We start from the raw sequence: 18,160 nt of genomic DNA on the forward strand, positions 1-18,160 counted from the left end.
ACAAACAGATCACAGACTGTTTCTGTAACAAGCTTCTTGGGGGTACTTGATACAAAGACTGCCTCGGTTTCTGCACGGAGAGCATAGTGCTGGTTACAGGCGCTCACCGGCTACCTGTCCTTTATCGGCCGGCTCACTCTGCTTCCCTGTTTTCATTGTGATGCCTACGGTAAGTTTTTAAAATGAACTTACAATTAGACGGTGACTATTTATTCTGCATCTGTATAGACTTTTCCCCCCTTAAGCATTCCTCTTTGTGTACCATCTATTCCCATTTTTTTGTGGTTATTTCAAATGACAAATACGATTTTTAATTATAATTCTCCTCTCTACATTGCTTTTCGCCCTAGTTCCTGAATCTAACTATTTTAAGGGGAAGGGGAAGTTTTCATTTCACTAGTCAGGTTCAAACTACTCTTTGTTTAATGGTACAAAGTCTAACAAAGACAAAACACAGCCTGATGTTCCTTCTTTAAACCACCAGCCCCAGAACTCTTGAACAGAGAGAATAATTCAGTCTCAAGAATTCATTTAGGAAAAAAAAAAAAAAGGGAGGAGGTCATTTATAACAAGTATTCTAAGATTTTATATTAATGGGTTTGATTTTGTTATCAAGAACAATTTCTATTAATTCTAAAACACTCTCCTCATACGATCGAGACTGTCCCTACATCTGCCTCATACTCATACCGGACTAAAGACTGGCAGACAACGGGATTGTGATACTGTGAAAGGATACAGCCGTGTAATACAGGAAGCGCAAACCGATGGACCTGAAACGAAGACAGACAGGACGCTGAGGAATACATATGCTCTTCAAATAAAAAGGAGAGCGCATAAAACATGCTTGTACTATATAAAAATGTTTGTGTGTTATGGAAGTAACATACAAATACTACAAGGTATCAGGCTTGTGGGTAACTTATTTTTTTAAAATGTCTCTCACAGCCCCTTGTCTTTCCAATTAAGACCCAAGTTAAGCAATTTGGGCTGAAACGTTCGGGTTTTGGAACACTAATAAGGCTGCGAGAAGCTGCCGACCGTCTGCCTCCCTCCCTGTCAGTCTCTGCCTACAGCAACCTCACTGCTCCAGGGAAAGGAGACACCCCTGCGAACTGCGTGCAGCTCAAACCACTCTTCCAAAAGCAGCGGAGCAAACGACGAGGAATAAAAACACTAGGCCAATCTACGTACCTAGATCCGAGACACTACGCTTCCCGGCTGGGCCTCCCTGTTCACCCCTCATTTGTACAAACTAAGGACAGAGAAGCCGACATCCGTGCGTGTCTCTCTTGGGTGACTAAAGACAAATAGAGAACTCTGCATTTGCCCGGGGACCTCCTGGGGCCCCTCATTTCTCCACTACTGACCCACCAAGACCCCCTTCTCTCCTACTCACAGAAAGCAATGTATTTTTATGTAAGTATTTCTTCTTTTTTAAGGCTTCCATGCGAGAGCACAGTAAAATAACTGGGCTTCTTCAAATCAGAACAACGTGAGGGGGCAGACCTATCACAGCTTATAAGTTATAAACTGAGTTAAATGAGAAGTAATCACCAAAATCCCTGGTGATTAGGCAGCCATTTTATATATGTATTCAATTCAAACTTGGACTGCAACAAATAAGGTTTTATTTAGTGTCCATTACCTCTGGCTGGGCAGAAAGTTCTCTTAGAAGATGACCATTCCATACAAACCGCTGATCTGCCTGAGAGAGAAGATTTAAAATTAATCAGGTATCTCCCACCAACCTGAGTTTCCACAAAACAAAAACTCGCAACAATCAATGTCTCCACCTGGTGGCTACACGCAGGTCTTCCCCTCAAATCCGACCCTCCTCCAGGTGTCCCATCCCACCGCTCAGGCCACGGCTGCAGGCCCAGGCAGAAACCTCGGAGTCCTCTGGGGTCTGTCTTTCCATTATCTGTAGTCAACTGCCAAATCCTAAATCTCCTTCCAAATCCGCCCCCTCTCCTACATCCCTGCTCCCACCGCCACGACCAGCACTCGACTCCAGCCTAAGTACTAAGGCAGCTTTTCCTGCCTCAAGTCTTGGCCTTGCCCCTCCAGCCCACCCCTCCACACGCTGCCAGCGGGAGCTCTCCAGCGTGACCTGTCTCCTGTCCGCTGGGAATTCTTCACTGGCTCGCTGCCGCCGGAAACACCTCTGCGTGGCCTAACCCGTGCTGGCATCCGGCAGCCCCTACAGTAGCTGCCTGATGGCATCTCTGGCCGCTCTGACTTTCAAACTACAGCTACAGGAGAAGTGCCCTCAACAACACGGGAGATGAACCGACTCTCTCCGTTCTCTTTACAGTAAACACACCGACTGCCACTCCCCATTCTTGGCCCCAGCTGAGAGTCCCGGAGCGGCCACAACCAGCCTTGAGGCACACCTCCAGCTCAGGTGTGGGCTCCCCATCGCCCGGAGCCAGCTGCACGGGTTGGTGGGCATTAGGTAACCAAACTCAATGTCCTACACGTCAAGGAGACAGGACTGAAAAACAAACTACTTTTTTTTTTTAATAAAGCTGAACGATAACAGAATTTAAAGCGATTAAAGGTAAGCTGCTAGAACAACACTGCTGTTGGATCTGGAGGAGGAGAGGCAGTTCTAGAAGGTTAGAGAAACACAGTCAAAATCGACAGGATTCTGCCAACAGATCGCTCTGTGGGTGTCCAAACCTTTACAGACTCAAACTGGAAAGTGACGTGGATGTATTTAGGCAGGAATCAAGGTACCCAAAACAAAGAAAAGCTTATAGTTAGTCCTCTATCAAATCATCAACCAGTCAGTGTAGAATTTTATGTTTTAAGTCAGATAAAATGTCTAAGATATGTATAGTTCATTGGTCACCTTCACGATTTCCTATGTTACCTGACTCCTGATTAGCTGACAAATTCCCTTCCCAACGTGTGAGATCGCTGGCTCAGTTTCGCATTACACTGCCACCCTCTCTGCCCAGAACCCTCACTCTCCCACTGTCCCCTGGCCAAGACGGCCTATTCAGAATAGCATCCAGTCTCCACTCAAAAGCCCCTTCCTCTGTAAAGTCATCCCCAGCTCCCCCAGACCGAGTGAGACCCAAGTTTCCCTCGGGATCCCACCCCATTTTGGTACATAGCCCCCTGACAGCAACTGTCCCCTATTTTGTGACTGCCCAGACTTCTGCTTCCCCAGGAGACTGCAGGCTCCCACAAGGGGCCATTCTTTGCAGTCTGTGTCCCCGCTGGCTAGTACAGCGCCTGGTACACAGCAGGCATCTGAGAGACACCTGATAAACAAATGGGAGAATGCAGCATAGCAACTGCTTTTAAAAGCAACTGTCTCTGTAGTTAAAAGCCAAATTGCTTGATTGCTTAGCTTACATCTAAATTTACGTCCAAGCCTACATATAATTTTACTAGATTAGAGCATAAAATCTTAAAACAGCCAGTCAACTAAAATATTGATTTAGGTTGAACCATATGAAATTATCCTTTTTACTGGTCAAAAATGGTCAATTACTGGCATTTCATAGGGTCTTGCCTAACAAGTAACAGACAGCAACCTTTAAAACTCTGTCTGCCCCCTAAATACATCTAAGGTTTGTTACTGAAATATCCAGGCAGCAATTATCCAGGTTCCTGAACAGCAGGAATTTTAGGATGATATCATCTGAGTCCTAGTTTTAAAGATACACTCATATGGGGGGAAGGTAAAATAACAAAAAAAACCCACCTTAAACAAATCAGTATTTGTCAAGTTCTTACATCAGTAAGTTCTTACTTTTCCAGTTGCAGAAACTATAAATAACACCAGTGCAGAAAGAATACCGCCTGCTGGCACATACATTCATTTTATAAGGATAATTATGTTGTTAATGTTAATAACTGTCATACAACAGAACACCGAGAGCCAGGAAACTACCAGCATGTCTGTTCAGACTGGATTTCCGAATTCTCACACCACTGGTTCTCAATCCTGTCTGGGTCAAACGTACACATTCTGGGATCCTGAACTCGCAATTGTGACGGAACTGAGATCATGGTGTGGTGTCAACCCCACACGTGTGTCTGACGTAGCCAGGACTGCTAAAAATCCATAAGTATTTTTATGGATGACACAGAGATAAGGCCCTTAAAAAAAAAAAAAGAGTAAAAATCACTGAAGATGAAGCTTACCCTTTCCAAGAGACTCATTTCTTGGAATTCTGGACTAGTGTTGGACAGCCGCTGCAAAGTATGGGTCAAATCATATGTCGTTGAGAAGTAAAATCCATCCACATTCAGGACATGGTTTATCATCGCTAGGAAAGTTTTATTATCTTGTAACTGTAAACAGAGGGGACGAAAACATCAGTCTGTTTCCTACTTGAAACGGAATCTGTCCAGATCTGTAAGTCGGCTGGCCCTGTTAAATACCACTGGCATAGGACTGACGGAGAGGAGATGCTCACCATTTCCCCAGGACCTAGGCCAGCTCCTGACCCATGGAGGAGGTTCAATCCACAGTGTGGGGTATTGTTACATTAACTGATGGGGCAGAACTCCTGCCCTTTGGTATCCCTCAGTTTTTGCTCTAATGGGCAGAAGTTATTTTAACAAAACATCACCACGTTAGGTGATGACCTCCCACATGCCAGACCTTTTAGAGACTCTCTTTCATCCTCACAACAAACCCTGCAGTTTAGTGTAATTGCTCTCATTTGACAAGTGAAAAACATAAAGTCACGAGAGGCCCAATAACACAGCGAGTAAATAACAAGGGAATAATACCATCCTCATTCCTATGAAACTTTACTGGGCTGGATGGGGATTAAATTCTTCTTTTACAATGCAAGATTAAAAAGAAAAGCCCAGTAAAATAATACTTATCTTTATTTTCTGATAATAATTTTAGCTGGCCTTCCCAAGGAATACTGGGACATTTATTTTTATCCTTGCTTTAAGAAACAATGGATAATGTTTGGTAATGCTTAGTGATTATCAAATGATTAACATGTTAATCCATCTATTATAAATCCAAATTTTTAATTTGGGCTCAGATATATATAGATATATAGATAGATAGATATAGACATATCTATCTATATATATTTTTTAAGGACAAAAGGTACAAAGCAAAGCATATGCAGTGGGCAATGTTAAAATTAGTTGCATGGCCTGACAACCAAGTATAGTAATCAAGAAAAAACTGTTCAAGTAAATTTTACTGGGCTAGTAAATAAATACAACCATTTTTATTGCCTTAAATACCATGTCTTATAGTGGTGAATATATTGATCTATGGAGTATCTTTTCTACACCCTGGCCAAATGTCATATACCTTTCTTTTCTTTTTTCCTTTTTTTAAAAGATATATTTATTTATTTAAGAGAGAAAGAGAGAGAGAGCACGAGCAAACTCCCTGCTGAGTGTGAGCCCAAGGCGGGGCTCGATCCCAGGACCCTGAGACTGTGACCTGAACCAAAGCCAAGAGTCAGATGCTCAACTGAGCCACCTGGGTGCCCCTAATTGTCCTATCATCCTTAGGCCTTATCCTTGGCACTCTCAAGGTCGTGGAATACCCCAGAGAGCTCCTTTCCTGTGAAGTCTGTCGCTGACATTACTTCCTCTGGGACATCTTCAACCTTCTCATCACAACCACTGCGTCATGAACGTCGAGAAGTTCACCTTCACAAAGAGCCCTGGCTGCGCACCCAGAGCCCCGTGAAGGGCGAGGGCCGGCAATCCCAGGGTCAGCCAGCACGCCTCTACCCCACTCCTGTACGATCCGCATTTCCCTTCTAGAGCTGCTGCTTTTGTTCCTTTGTGCTTCCAGCTCGCTGCACTAAGGCCTGACTTCATGTACCACGGTAACTGAGATTTAAACCACATTCCCTAATACCTGAAGCAGGGTAACTAAAAGCCGTGCGTACAGCAATCGTGCTAAAGGGGGGCTGCTGGGACATAAACATACAGGCTGCTGTTCACACATGGTAAACTCAAAGAAAGCTTCTTCTCCGGACAAAGAGGGAATGAACGGATTCCGTGGAACTTCAAACATATTTCGTATTTGACTTCTTTAGACAAAGGATATGAAGTTAATTCTGGTTGTCGGACACAGGGGCTTTTTCTGTTTGTCCTTTTCTCTGCATACGAAATTTCAATACTTAAGAACTTGAGTCAGTTTTTATAAAAACAAACCAAGAACAATAAACTATATAAAGGACTTTTAGAAAGCATGTTTTCTGGTATACAGGTGTGCAGAGGAACCCTGCTCGCTGGGCTGTTGAAAGCATTAGGCTTAAAAGAAATCCGTCCAACGTTCTTTGTCCCACTGCCCCCACCGCGGCCCCCACGGGACTACATCAGCTTCTGCGATGAGTAAGTGATTCCAGTTCTTACCTGAATATCAGTTAAGTGCAACATCGTTTTCTTATAAGAAAGGATGTCAAAATCTGTTGCTTTCCAGATTACGTGATTGAAAAATTCTCCTATTTTTGTCTTTTTGGTAATAACGAGCAGATAATTACCTGCAAAAAACAAAGCCACACACAACATAAATATAAAAGAGGCAACTCTACGGCCAACAGCAGCACTCCGTTATTGTTTAAGCCCCACAGGCCAGCAGCGTGAGACCGCACGTGCCGTACGGATAAAAGGCCCAGGACTTTTTTTTAAAGGAAATCTTAGGATTTATGAATAGAAAGAACAGCACATTATTTAGAAAAGTTCCTACTGAAAGGTCAAACCTTTTCTTAAAAAAAAAAAAAAGCAAAAGCAGTGATCTTAGCAGATGAAGAGTAAAGCCCAGAAAACGCTTCTTTCTCTCTCCTGCCATCCCCAAGGCACACAGGCCTCTGCTAATGCATTTCCCAGCGTGTAGCTTAAACACCATGTGTCATGAGATCTGACCACTGCGGGAGAGGTAATGTCCCGTCTACACCATCCCTAGGGCCTCCATGTCCTGGTAAATGGTAGAGAAATGTGCTGGGGCAATATAACTGGTCACTGCAACGTCACAAAGATGAACAGTCCAGAATTAAGAAGGCATCACAGCACCATGAATAACACCCCAACCGTGATCCTGACCGCCGCCTCCTCCCAAATAAAACAGGGTAAGCCTTTAGCACTAAATTAATTCTTCAGCTCCACTCAAGGCTCTCCCCACAAGTGCCCTTCCTGGAAGTTGTCCTGTGTACCCCTCTCTCCCAGAACTTGTCACACCGCACTACAGTGATTTACTACTTAAATGCATCTCTCACTAGACTGTCAACTGCAGGAAAAAATGGGGGGGGGGGGGCTGGCATCTTCTCTAACTCAGCATCTAACATGCTGCCTGATGACACAGGAATGTTTTTTAAGTTTAGTGAAATGAAATTTAGATAAACAAAATCACTTTCCTAACAACTCAGAAGCAGGTAACATTCTCTAACACGCACTAGGTCACATTCAACCTCAATACGGGGCTGACGGTACAGAGTGCTCTGGTCCATCAGTGCATTAAAATGTTCATTTAAATACTCTTCGAATGTATGAAGAAATGTCTAGTTGACTAGGGATTTCAACTCCAGTTGAAATGAAAGCAAGAACAAAACTTTATTCAACAGAACTTCAGGCTGATCGATTTAACCGCTTGTCATTTGGAGTATGTCACTTCTAGAAATTTAGTGACAAATATCTAACCTACAGATTTACTGCCTCAAGCACGACAGGAAGTATGCCTTCATCTTATACTGTGCCAATTTAATTAACTTCTTTGCCCATCTTCTTTTTTAGGAATTTATTTATTTGTCAGAGAGAGCGAGCCCACAAGCAGGGGGAGCGGCAGGCAGAGGGAGAAGCAGGCTCCCTGCTAAGCAAGGAGCCTGATGCGGGGCTCGATCCCAGGACCCAGGGACCATGACCTGAGCAGAAGGCAGACGTTTAACCGACTGACCACCCAGGCGTCCCATGACCATCTTATTTTTCTTACCTGCCACCAGATGGATTGTGCCCAGTATACCAAATATTGGTCTTGTAACAGCTGAAGGAGGAATATCTTTCTTGACTTTAAAAGAAAAAAAAAAAAGAAAAAGAAAAATCACATAGAAAAAAGCTCACCAATATAAAAGCAGAGTTAGTTTGACTTCTGTAATTACTCCAAAATCAATATGCATGATTTGTTCTAAGAAAGCAATAGTCCTTCATTAGTGTTAGACCTGCATTTTGGCAAAATACAAAATAAAGATGTCCATGCGACATATCAAGACCTCTGCCTGTCTAGATAAGGTGCCCAAAGTAACGTGCTTCAGCATCCTCATCAAGTAAATCGTGGGATACTTCCATGGTCATTTTTCAACCAAATTTATTCAACCCCTTGCCAGAAGCTAAGTCCATGTCCATTTAAGAAAATTAGAAAGTTAATGGGGAGGAGGGCATAAATTTAATACCAACATGGAACTAATGGAATGCAAACAGAGACCTGCCCATCCACCTCTACAAATGTGGGAAGTAGAGGCAAGACCCAAGGGGCGAGGGAGAAAGGAAACGCAGGTGTGCAGGGAGGCACCACCATTAACCATGACTTTACCAAAAACACCCTCAATAATAAAAAAGTATCTTTGATTATAGGGTTCATTTCATAATTGTTAAACTTTAAGTCAACGTGTTTCACAAAACACATCTGTAGAACTCTAGGGATAATGCCCCAAAGTGGGGAAGGTAGGAGTCCCCATCAAATGAGCTGATTTTGCTACAGACATCGACATCACCTCTCTTCCCTCGCATGGGCCCGAGGAGGCCCCCAGGGGAACAAAGCTGCTCCACGGTTTCACTCACAGCTCCCAGATTTATGCGGCTCTACAAGTCTTCTTTCACAGTTTAATTACCATCCTAGAACTCATTTTGAAACAAGTCCTGTTTCTTAAAGGCAGTCCTGTTATTCTGAATAAAGTAATTTCGAATAAGGTCTGAAATTCACTTCTGTTTCTCTCAGTGATTCAATCTGCTCAGCAATGCTGTGCCCCAACTAACGAACATGACGAATGGAAAGGCAGTGCAAGGAAAAGCTTAGAGAAAATCCTGAAGACACCGAGATCATCTGATAAACTTATATGTACTATTTATTGATGGAGCTCTAAGTTACATTAATTGGAGTATAATAACAATAAAACTGATAATTCCTAAGAACACATTAATTTTTCATGGAAGGAAAAAAAAATCCCTCTTTCCCTGGCAATGGTCTGCATTTCCAATGGCAAAAAAAAAAAAAAAAAAAACCTAGCAGAGCAACTGTGAGTGAGTCAGCCTCTTATCACCACTGCCTTTGGGTCAAAGTATCTCTTCATGTGTCTACTAATGACTACTTGGTATCCTTTTTACATCCAAACTATTGGTGACCTTAGCACTGTCACCTCTAATGGGTCTGCAATCTCTACTTACAAATAAATGTCACTGAAATTTCAAAAATAATTGAAAACACACCCATGCTAAAGCTTTTACAAGACACTAGGTTGTACCAACACGGTCTAAAGAAGTAGTGTTACTAGACTTCAGAAGTGCCCTAACATTGGTTAAAACCAATTGGCTATTTTGAGAGAGCAGCCACCAACCAACAGAAACAGGAAATGCCAAATTATCAAACTAAAACAGACCTCTAATTCCATTTGGGCAAAGGAAAACTATATACGGTACTTGCCAGAATAACCAGATAACTAAGAAAATAGAAATGTATAGCCATCCCCTTCTTATACTTTACTATCCTATTCAAAATATTTTCATATTTCGCTTTATCTATTCAAAGGATATTTACATTTACTGAATTTCTACTCTGTGGTTACTCAAACACGATACTTAAAAATACAGAGAACTCTGTCTAGAGGTGAATATTTAAACACATGAAATATGAAATTCTAAATGTGATATCATGTGGTACATTAATTTATCACTAAAATTATTTCACATTTAATGAGAAATCAGTGTTCCATATGATTGGGGAAAAAAATTGTTTTTCACACCCCAGCGAAGCAAAACCAAAATATAACTGGAGAGACAGACAAGATATTGATAGACAAAGCTTAGGAACATTATTTGCCTACAACACAAGTTTTAGTCAGTGATACGTATGTGTGTGTGTGTGTGTGTGTGTGTATACATGTAATTTTCATTTATTAAATTATCCTCAGAGTCATGAATATTTTCAAAAACAAAAGCAGCCATTAAAATTCCATACACTTAATGCTCAAACAACTCTCTCATCCTCAAATACCTTAAGTCTTACAGCTAGAAAGGAACTGACCTCAACAAAACCAATCCTGTTAAAGTACAGATAAAGGAAGAAATAAAGAAATAACTATGTTTTTAAGTCCTGACAAATAGCAAAAATTTCAAGATCATTCCTCCTTTTCAGAAAAAAGGAGGAAGCATAAAATGAACGCATAAGAATCAAATGAGGTGGCAGGAATTCAAATTTTGTAGGACGATACTCAGCCGCACACGGTTATACCCCCGATCCGTTTATTTTAATTACGGCAACTGCGGGAGAGTCTCTCGTGGCCGCTTCTCCGCCCGCCCCCCGCTGAGAAATACCTGACAGGGTAACTTCTGTGGACACGCGGTCGATGACAAGCACGTCATCCGCTCCATCATCGCAAGCTTCCACATAAAATTTTTCAGGTGTGACGTGCCTAAGAAGAAATGAAAAACTATAAATAACCAAGCAGATGAAACGCAGGTTTCTAAAAAAAGAAAGAAAGAAAGAAAAACCTATTTATTGTACCAGCCTCAGCAGTGCTTAAATCTGACATCAAATTGATTTCCCAACTACTATGAATAGATGTTTTTGCTGTCCTGACGCCTTCACGGCAACTGTTTTCACTATTTTATGCTCACAAGGTTTGCTGTTAAAACCAGTGTGACTTACACAAGAAAATCGTAATAAATTAACTAATTACGTTCGACGAGGTGCAGAATGTAGCAAGCCCACTAGTCAGGAACCCCGCCTATAGGACCAGGCTACCTGTGCTGCGGGAACTTATTAGGCAAGTTACCCATCCTCTCTGTTCTTCAGTTCCCTTATTCGTAAAATAGGGGACAGATCAGACATGAAACAGCACTGTCCTGAGGATAAAATGAGCTCATCTTTGATAGGCACTCAGAATAACATCTGAGTAAGCAAGATATACTAGCTAAAAATACTAAAAAATACATTTTAAATCAAACGCTTTCAGGAAATTGTTTAAAATAAACTACTTTAGGGGCGCCTGGGTGGCTCAGTTGTTAAGCCTCTGCCCTCAGCTCAGGGCATGATCCCAGAATCCTGGGATCGAGCCCTGCATCGGGCTCCTCTGCTGGGAGCCTGCTTCTTCCTCTCCCACTCCCCCTGCTTGTGTTCCCTCTCTTGCTGGCTGTCAAACAAATAAATAAAATGTTTTAAAAAAATAAAATAAAATACACTATTTTAACATTTGGGCATTTTTGTTTATGTTGTTAGAATGCCATAGAAAAAATGAGGATAAAAAAAACCTTCTCATTCTGCAAAATAAGAAATAAAGGGGGTAAAATCAGGGTTGGAGCTGCTTCCAGCTAGAGACAGTATGAATAAAGGTCCTGTGCACATTCTTGTACAAGTCTCAGGCGGACATACCCCTTCATTTCTCCTGGGTGACTACCTGGAGGTGGAATGGCCGGATCGCATGGGAGTTGAACGTTTAACTTGTACAGAGCGGGGAGAGGGCGGGGTTGCTGGCACAAGGAAACTTTCCAGGGTGACGGAAGCGTTCAATATCTTGAGACTGGTGATGGTTTTGTGGGTATAAAAATACGTCAAGATGTGTAAAACTACTACACTTGAAATATGTGGCGTTTACTGTCTGCCCAAATATACCTCCAATAAAGCTATTTTTTTTTTAAAGTGAGAGGTCCTGAAACCAACTAATAAAGCAAATTTGCAGACAACCTACTCATTAGGGTAGTTATCTCTAGTCTTAGATCATGAAAACAAAACAAAACCAAACCAACATGTCAGTCCTTGTCTGCAGATGTTGTGTGCAAGCATAAATTGCTAAGAGTGAGTCAATAAATTTACTGGAAGCTAACCATGTGTGAAGCATTACACAAGCATTAGGGACTGGGACGTAGGGGAGAGATGAAAAATAACAAAGAGGAAAAAAATTTCAATAAAAAACAGACCTCAAAAACAAGACTTCTTTATAAACTATAAAAGCTTTCAAAGAAAAGTGCTGTCTCCAAAGCGGAAGCCATTCTGCGCAGACGCAGCCCAGATGCCCCAGGGCATTCTTCTAGGCTTGAAAAGGCTCAGCACCTGAAAGAGTACCCGTGGCTGGTGCTCTATCAGAACATCCTGTCCCACCTCTGATGTCTGAAGAAACTCCAGGAGTTCTTTTCAAAAGGTTCAAATGAATAACAAAGAATCTCTCCTCTGTTCTCTTGCTTCTAAAATCATGATTACAGCATTGCTAAGGAGCAGTCCATTACCCACGGGGCTTCAGTGTTAAGTCAACTCCCAAAGACTTGTTCTAGGCCCAGTAGCGCCAAAGAAACCACTCAGAATCACGGTCAATCAACAAACACATGGAGGCCTTGCTTAGATGGAAAATTACAACTGATGGTTAGGGTTTGAAGCCGACGGCCAAGAAAGAATTCTTGAGATGTCTTTGGTGCAAAAAGGTGGTTTTATTAAAGCACGGAGACAGGACCCCTGGGCAGAAAGAGGGGCACTGGGGTTGTGAGGAGTGGCCCATGATACACTTTCAAGTTGGGAGGGGGTTAGGGAGAGTGTAAGTCTCCCAGGTATTTTGGCAACAGGTTCCAGGATCCCAAGGGGGCTAGCTATTGCTGGGAAAGGTATGAGACCTCAGGCATGAGACCCTTCAGATGTGTATTGGTGGGTCATATGCTTGGAGGATGATTGCCAACATGTATCTTGGGGGGGGAAGGGTAGAGATAAAGGGCCACATTCAGGCAAGAGGCTTGGAACCTGAGCAAGGCAAAGGGGCTCACATCGACCACCAAGCTGAAAGCAGAGGCAATGCAACAGGTTTATTAAACGACCCACCGTGAAATAGCCATCGGGCCTTACTAACCAGCGAGCTACTTACAACCAGGCAGTGATGTCCCCATGGTCCCTCACTCCACCCTCACCCCTGCCTTGTGGCAAACAGCCTCTCCTCTGCTGTCCTGTCCGCAGCTTCCCTGAGGTGTATTCAGTAAACTTCTATCTCTTTTGTTCCGCCTTGTGTGAATTCTTCCACTGTCCCCCACTGCCAGCCCCCACCTGATGGGTATACCCCACAATCTCAGCCCTTTATTAAGCCTGGGGATGAAAATGCTTAACCCTAACTACTTCACAGACAACGGGTATTAAATGAGCATTTATGAAGGACTTTTGCAAAGAATAACAGGTCTGCCTCATAGGTGTGGTAACTCTTTCTCATTGACAAAAACATTCTTTAACAGAGAAGAAGGGAGAAAAGTTGCAAATTTTCAAGACAGGACGAGAAAAGTTATTTAATTTAATTCATGCTTTAAAGAAATAATACAATGGAAGGTTCTGATATCTTTGCCACATGGACCACCTCTGAACAATGTGGTGTTGATAGGAAGATACTGGAATCAAACTATATATATCTTCTAAATATATATCCCCAAAGATCAAGACCACATAAAACAGAGCTCTGATTTATCAAAACAAATATTCCAGAATAATACAGAATGTGAATAAAAATTATGAATGAATGTCTTTCTTGATTTATTTGTAAATATGACTCTGTAACAAGAAAAAAATTTTTGGTACAAAAGACAATGTTAGTTTTAAGAAACCAGGATGAAATACTGGTCATACCTTGCTACTTCTTCCAGCACTCATTTTTACTTTGCATAGTTAAAAGTTTGAACAATTAGGGGCACCTGAGTGGCTCAGGCGGTTAAGCGTCTGCCTTCGGTTCAGGTCATGATCCCAGGGTTCTGGGACTGAGCCCCGCATCGGGCTCCCTGCTCAGCTCAGTGTCTGCTTCTCCCTCTCTCTGCTCACGCTGTCTCTCTCAAATAAACAAATATTTTTTTAAATATTTAAAAATAAGAGTTTGAACAATTAAACCACAGAGAGAATATGCTAGAAATTAAAGTGTATCATAGAAGTAACTGTGGTAGACCGCATTCTAAAGATGTCTCCCCAAGACTCCCATCTCCTGATTACTCATTCAACCCAGGCACTGCCCTGCGGATGGAATTAAGGTTACGAATGAACTGACCTTAAAACAGGAATAGTTTGGGTAGTCGGGCTGGGCCCAATGGAATCACAGGAGCCCATAAAAGCAGAAAGAGGAAAGAAGAGCCAGTCAGAGGTACAGCAGAAGGGGAATGAGAAATTTCGGGCATAAGACGGATTTGATAAGCTGCTGACGGCTCCTGAGATGTTGGGGCCACATGCAAGGACAGGAGAGAGGTTTCTAGAATCTAAGAGTGGCCCCATGGCTGACAGCCAGCAAGGAAACAGGGACCTCAGTCCCACAACCACAGGAACTGTATTTGGCCAACACCCTGAATGAGCTTGTAAGAGGACTCTTCCCCCAGCCTCCCGTGGAGAAGGCAGCCCTGCTGATACCCTGATTTCAGCCCACTGAGACCCGTGTTGGACTTCTGACCTGCAGAAGCGCTACGATAATACAGCTGTCTTGTTCTAAGCCCCTCAGTTTATGGTCATCTGGTACAGAAGCAACAGAAAACTACCTGTGATCAAATCCCCTGAGAATGAACTACCTTCACACTAATCCCTCGCCAAAACCCAATCCACAGTTACAGTATCTTCCCGACACTAAGCAATGAGATGCTTCCCTCAATGGAATTTTTTGATACCTGGTGTTTGGGGCTCTAAGTGATAAAACTTTTTTAAACCACTTTTAATGGAAAAGTCTGTAATTTAAATGTTATTAAACCAATGCCTCTCCTCATTAATCTCGATATAAGGAACCATGTTTTCTTGACTGACTAGGGTCTATCCTGAACACACCAGTCTCTGTGCCATCCCATGAAAAGATGATGGTGTCTTCAAATTCTAGTAATAGAGCATGCTGGAGAGGTTATAGCTTTTTAAACTCTTACAGTGCTGGTTTGAAGCTCAGCCCCATGAGTCCCGGAACAAACCAACGAACTTCTGGGCTCAGCTCTCTCCATGAGAGATGGGTGGGAGAACACATGCGACATGTCCAGCATCAAGAAGAGACTCTGAGAAATGGCGGCATTATTACTTTACTGAATGACCTCAGACCACTGTGGGTTCTATTTTTTAACTCCTGTGCTGTTTTCAGTCTCTTGAGTCTCTCCTACTCAAGTGTTTCAGTTTTACATCTCAAACAAGGCCTGAGGAGGGTGACACAATTGTGACCACCGTGTGAAGTCCCTGGGTGTTACTGTATCTATGTTCTTATCTTGCTCAGGGGCCTATGCTCCTCTCCGTCCATAGCTGTATTTGGGGGGACAGAGTTGGCACAATTCTCCACATGAATGGTGTTCACTTCTTTAATAACCCATGTTACTTTTCATACCAAAAGATGACTAATCAACATACAATCTCAGAAATCAAATTCCTCCACTTTTTAATACAATGCACAAAACACAGAGCTTGCAGCTCAACAAAGAGCCGACAGAAAAAAGCACATTGTTTTCCCTCAGTGGCTCACCCTCTTACACTTTATCGCTTTTTTTTTTTTTTTGAAGATTTTATTTATTTGAGAGAGAGCGAGCGAGCACATAAGCACGGGGAGGGGCAGAGGGAGAGGGAGAGGGAGAAGCAGACTCCCTGCTGACCAGGGAGCCCCACATGGGGCTTGATCCTAGGACCCTGGGACCTGAACCAAAAGGAGACACCCAACCGACTGAGCCTCCCAGGAGCCCCAACTACCTTTATCTATACAAATGCATTTAAGCTTCTCACTTGCAAAACTTCTATAATGAAAATAAATTATTTGAATGAAATCAATCAACTGAAAAGTCACACTTGCTTCCATACACAAGTTGTGGTGTGTATCCTAACAGATAGCTTTCAGGTACTGATAAAGTATTCATTGTAAAATCCAGTGTTTATAAGAGTAGAAAAGTCTGATATTAATATTTACATATATATAACTTTATATAAAGTTATATAAGACGTGCACATATATATCCTTTCGAAAATATATATGGAACGGGGGTGCCTGGCTGGCTCAGTTGGTAGAGCATGCAACTCTTGATCTCAGGGTCATGAGTTTGAGCCCCATATTGGGTATAGAGATTACTTTAAAAAATAAAAGGTTAGGGGCACCTGGGTGGCTCAGTCATTTAAGCTTCTGACTCTTGATTTCAGCTCAGGTCATGATCTCTCAAGGTTGTGAGATCGAACCCCACGTCAGGCTAGGCGCTGAGCATGGACCCTGCTTAAGATTCTCCCTCCCTTTCTCTCTCCCTCTTCCACTGCCCCTAACCGCCTCTCTACCCCTACCTACTCTCTCTCTAAACATAAAATAAAATAAACAAAAGTTTTAAAATACCTATGAAATAAAAAGTATCCTTATTATAAGCAATTAAAGTTTTTCCCTATTTGGCATTTAAACTTAAAACTGATGTGGAAAGGTGTGGGAACACTGATAAAATACATACATCTTGGATTAAGACTTTTAATCATATACAAAAAAAGTAGAGAGCTATAAAACTAAGCCTTTACTAATTGTCACATTCCTGAGATCACAAAACTAGTGACTTCACTAAGTCCTTAGAGTCTTGAAAATTATGAAGTTAGAAACTGAAATTTCTTTTATAAGAAGATGAAAAATACCATCTATAACACTTCTAGTATAGACAGACACATTTGACATGAGAAGATCAACAAATTAAAATTTTAACTGAAGTAGAATGAAATGAATTTCCAAGAGTGAACACCATCCATTAAAAAAAGCCCTGATACTCTTTCGGAACATGGAATCTGGGGTACCGGTACCAACAGGTGGGTGCAGCGCATGGGGCAGCCACTGGCCATTCTAATGCAGGCTTAGACGAGGGACAGTACTTGGAAATGGGCTAACTCACTAAGTCACCACAGAGACTCATCGCCAGTAGGGTGAGAGGGTAGGGTGAGAGCCAACAAAGCAAGCAGATTCCAGCAGCAGAATGCTGAAAAGCCTCCAGAACCAGAAGGAAAAGGTAATAAGGACTGGGGTACAAGTGAGGTGGCTCACAGTCTGTGTAAGCTGCTCAGATCCCCACCCAAACCTACGCAGGCACCTGTCCTACTGACCCTGGGATTTAATGCTTAGAACAGTTCAACAGAAGATGCTCTCTGGCCTCCAGACATCAGGCACAGCTGAGGACCGGGGTGAGAGAGCCAAGTGAAGCCGGGAGACAAAGGTCTACTTAGAGACTGGAAAACTCATTCAACCCTCTTCCTCTGCCAGATTCCCAGAATGCTGGCAGCCCAGCTCACATATCCCTCTCCCTGAGCCTCACAGGAGTTTCAAATAGTGTCTCTGAAGAAACTTGTTGTCCTGAAAGCGACTGCTGACCTTTAGCACCCCTCCCCAACACGAAAGAGTTGAGTTCCTGTGCAATCACTCTACAGCGAAGGCCACCAACTGGTAAGTCCTGACCCACAAGCAGACCCTCCAATCAATTTTTAGTGCCTCCTTCTTCAACATGAAATGACAAGCAAGGATCACCAGATACTAGGAAAGGTTCCATCACATAAAAAAGAGTCCAAAACAAACAGAAAAATAACTCTGGATAAACAAACTACGCCGAGAACGGACTACAACCTCAAAACACATTTATAATTGATGGCCTCAGAGACAAGACATTGCATTCACGAAATAAGAACAAGAAAAGCACACTCAGAAAGCAAGAATATATTCTCGGACTGAGAGCAGAAATAGTTACTTGGCCATTCAACAGGAATAACCCTCCATAAGAACAGAATAAAAAGATAAGAGCTGTAAAACAGGAAAGCACAGGAAGGAAGTGGGGGGAGTAGGGGAAAGGGGGAAGGAGCAGGGGAGGGAGGGGGAAAGAGAGAGGAGACTGATCCAGGATATTCAACATAAATTTAGCAGGAATTCCAAAAGAGCACAAAAGAAAAAAGGAAAGAAACAGTTCAAAGAAACAGTGAAAAAAAAGAACAAGAACAGAAAACACACACACACACACACACACACACACACACACACACACA

General features: G+C 42.5%; 1 protein-coding gene across 2 annotated transcripts in view; it reads right to left on the reverse strand.

Annotated features, from left to right (window-relative positions):
• Window positions 1-18,160, reverse strand: part of SACM1L (SAC1 like phosphatidylinositide phosphatase) — a 58,827-nt gene that overhangs the window by 31,598 nt on the left and 9,069 nt on the right. The window contains exons 2-7 of one of the 2 annotated variants that reach the window (XM_040628933.1): window positions 10,534-10,631; window positions 7,940-8,014; window positions 6,370-6,497; window positions 4,165-4,314; window positions 1,649-1,708; window positions 740-773 (exon numbers count right to left, since the gene is read on the reverse strand). In XM_040628933.1, the coding sequence (XP_040484867.1) occupies window positions 740-773; window positions 1,649-1,708; window positions 4,165-4,314; window positions 6,370-6,497; window positions 7,940-8,014; window positions 10,534-10,631 (545 nt within the window). Of the gene's footprint in view, window positions 1-739; window positions 774-1,648; window positions 1,709-4,164; window positions 4,315-6,369; window positions 6,498-7,939; window positions 8,015-10,533; window positions 10,632-18,160 lie in introns of those variants that run through there. The other variant, XM_040628934.1, reaches the window with a different exon arrangement.

The sequence above is a fragment of the Ursus maritimus genome, unplaced genomic scaffold (assembly GCF_017311325.1).
Source record: "Ursus maritimus isolate PB19 unplaced genomic scaffold, ASM1731132v1 scaffold_14, whole genome shotgun sequence".
Classification (NCBI taxonomy): domain Eukaryota; kingdom Metazoa; phylum Chordata; class Mammalia; order Carnivora; family Ursidae; genus Ursus; species Ursus maritimus.